The sequence below is a fragment of the Sinocyclocheilus anshuiensis genome, unplaced genomic scaffold, assembly GCF_001515605.1.
Source record: "Sinocyclocheilus anshuiensis isolate Anshui unplaced genomic scaffold, SAMN03320099.WGS_v1.1 scaffold688, whole genome shotgun sequence".
Lineage (NCBI taxonomy): Eukaryota > Metazoa > Chordata > Actinopteri > Cypriniformes > Cyprinidae > Sinocyclocheilus > Sinocyclocheilus anshuiensis.
In genome coordinates, this window is record NW_015555748.1 from 2,573 (window position 1) to 4,843 (window position 2,271).

General features: G+C 34.0%; 1 protein-coding gene across 1 annotated transcript in view; it reads right to left on the bottom strand.

Moving 5' to 3' along the window:
- Positions 1 to 199: 199 nt before the first annotated feature.
- The window catches only part of spg11 (SPG11 vesicle trafficking associated, spatacsin), a 62,522-nt gene continuing 60,450 nt past the window's right edge, over positions 200 to 2,271 (bottom strand). The window contains exons 34-36 of the mRNA XM_016467291.1: positions 1,901 to 2,069; positions 1,653 to 1,729; positions 200 to 528 (exon numbers count right to left, since the gene is read on the bottom strand). Coding sequence (XP_016322777.1) covers positions 340 to 528; positions 1,653 to 1,729; positions 1,901 to 2,069 — 435 coding nt within the window. The 3' untranslated portion in view covers positions 200 to 339. The remainder of the gene's footprint in view (positions 529 to 1,652; positions 1,730 to 1,900; positions 2,070 to 2,271) is intronic.

Sequence of the window (2,271 nt, forward strand, 5' to 3'; positions counted from 1 at the left end):
GACAGATAAAAAGAAGAGAAATAGATAAATAAGACAAATAAATAATTAAATATGAAGGTAAAGTAAATAAAGCAAAATGAAGATAAAAATAAATAAATAAGAGAAACAAATAAATAATTATGAACAGAAATAAATAAATAAAAATAAATAAATTTATGAAGAGAAATGAGACAGACAGACAGATTTTTTAACGTGAGCATCTTGCGAAACATCATCTTTAATGTGTTAAACAAAGGAAATTAATCAGGTGTAAGGCTGTAAGTATAACGATGACAGGATTTTCGTTTGTGGCTGAATGAATGAGTACAACAGTAGCAGAAGTAAATCATCACAGTGTTTCTATATGAATAACCACAGAGTGTCGAGTGAAACCTGGTAACAGCGCGGTAAAGACACGATGGTGCTCTGGAGGTCTGCCGGCCGCAGGTTGATGACGCGCTGCTCCTGTCCCTGATTCACAAAGTGCAGCTGGAGAGTCACCAGTTTGGCCAGTTTGACACATTTCACAGCCTGACGCACACAAGAGTCCTGAAACACACACACACACACGCACACGCACACGCACACACACACGCGCGCACACACACACACACACACACACACACACACACTAATATCAGGTCTCATCTTAAAGGCTCTTTCTGATCATTGTAAGTCTTCCCTGAAGTCACACAAGGTTTCTTTCTGATGAATGATGCCCAATGGAACTAGGAACGTTAATAGAGGAACGTAAACAAGAAACAGAGTCATTTTCTGTCATGTCTTAAAGCAGTGGTTCGCAACATGCCGACTTCCAAAGCAACCTTAAGATGACTAAAAATGATTTCAATTAAGACAAAACAAATTTAATTAGAATTAATATAATTTCATTAGATTCTAATTTAAACTAATTAAAAATGGGAAGTGAAAACTAAGTAACGCAACAGTAACGCAGTTACTATGACAGTACATTACAGAATTAAAAAATAACATGAAACAAAGAGAAAAATATAAAATAAAATATAAAATAATTTAAATAAATAAGCTAGAACAACTAAAAATCATTAAAAAATATTTCTGATTGTAATTTCCCCCCTCAACAAATATTTTAAAATAATTGGAAATGTTTGAATAAATAAATAAAATAAATAAAAATAAGAAAAACATATAAAATAAAATATAAAATAAATTAATAAAATAGAACTAAATATCAAGATATTTCTAATTTGAAATACCCCCTCCCAACAACTGTTAAATCATGAACGACTGGAAAAGTTTGAAAATAAACAAGAAAATAAATAAGTCAGAAGAGAATATAAATAAATATAAAAATAAATAAGATAAATACATTTATTAACCGATACCATGTTTATTTTCAAGGCGTGACAGCAGCTTAAAATGCAAGAAATTAATATGAAGAGAAATAGATAAATAAAAAAGAAAAATAAATATGAAGAGAAATAAACAAACTAATAAATATGAAGAAAAAAAATTAAGAAAAATCAATAAATTAATAATAAATACAAAGAGAAATAAAATAAAACAAACATAAAAAAAAGGGTTTTTAAGGTTTATCTACGACAAAAAAAAATCAAAACGTAAATCTGACCTCACTTCATTAAAAATCTCTTTATATGAATCATGCGAATAGGAAATTAATTGAAATGAAATACCTTCGAGTAGCTCTCAGCTGCGTCTTTCAGTAAAGTCAGGACCTTCACAAGAGCGTTCTTCAGATCTGCAGTGATCGCTGCTCACCACAACGCAAAAACATCATTAGAGACGCACAGAAACATCTAACTCCAGTTTTTCAATTAAAAATAAGTCAAATTATCATATTACAATCCATTTAATGAAGCAATAAGCAATACACACAATCGTTCTCGTTTGTATCTGATACAGTTTTGCAGTGTTTTCTCACCCCAGGGCTGTGATTCGATGATTTTGAGCTGCGTTCGCGCCGCTGCCTCGTGGTTTTCTCCGATCTCTCGGCGCATGCTGAAACACAGAGCCACCATGTTGTGCTTCTCGCTGTCACCCGGCAGACAACGCTTGATGTAGTCCAACAGAGCCGTCTTCAGTCTGACATTCTGTCTCTCACACACACGCACACACGCGCACACACACACACACACACACACACATACACACACAGACACAGACACACACATAGACACAGAGACACACACATACACACACAGACACAGAGACACACACAGACACAGAGAGACACACACACACACACACACACACACACACACACACACACACACACACACAGACACACACACA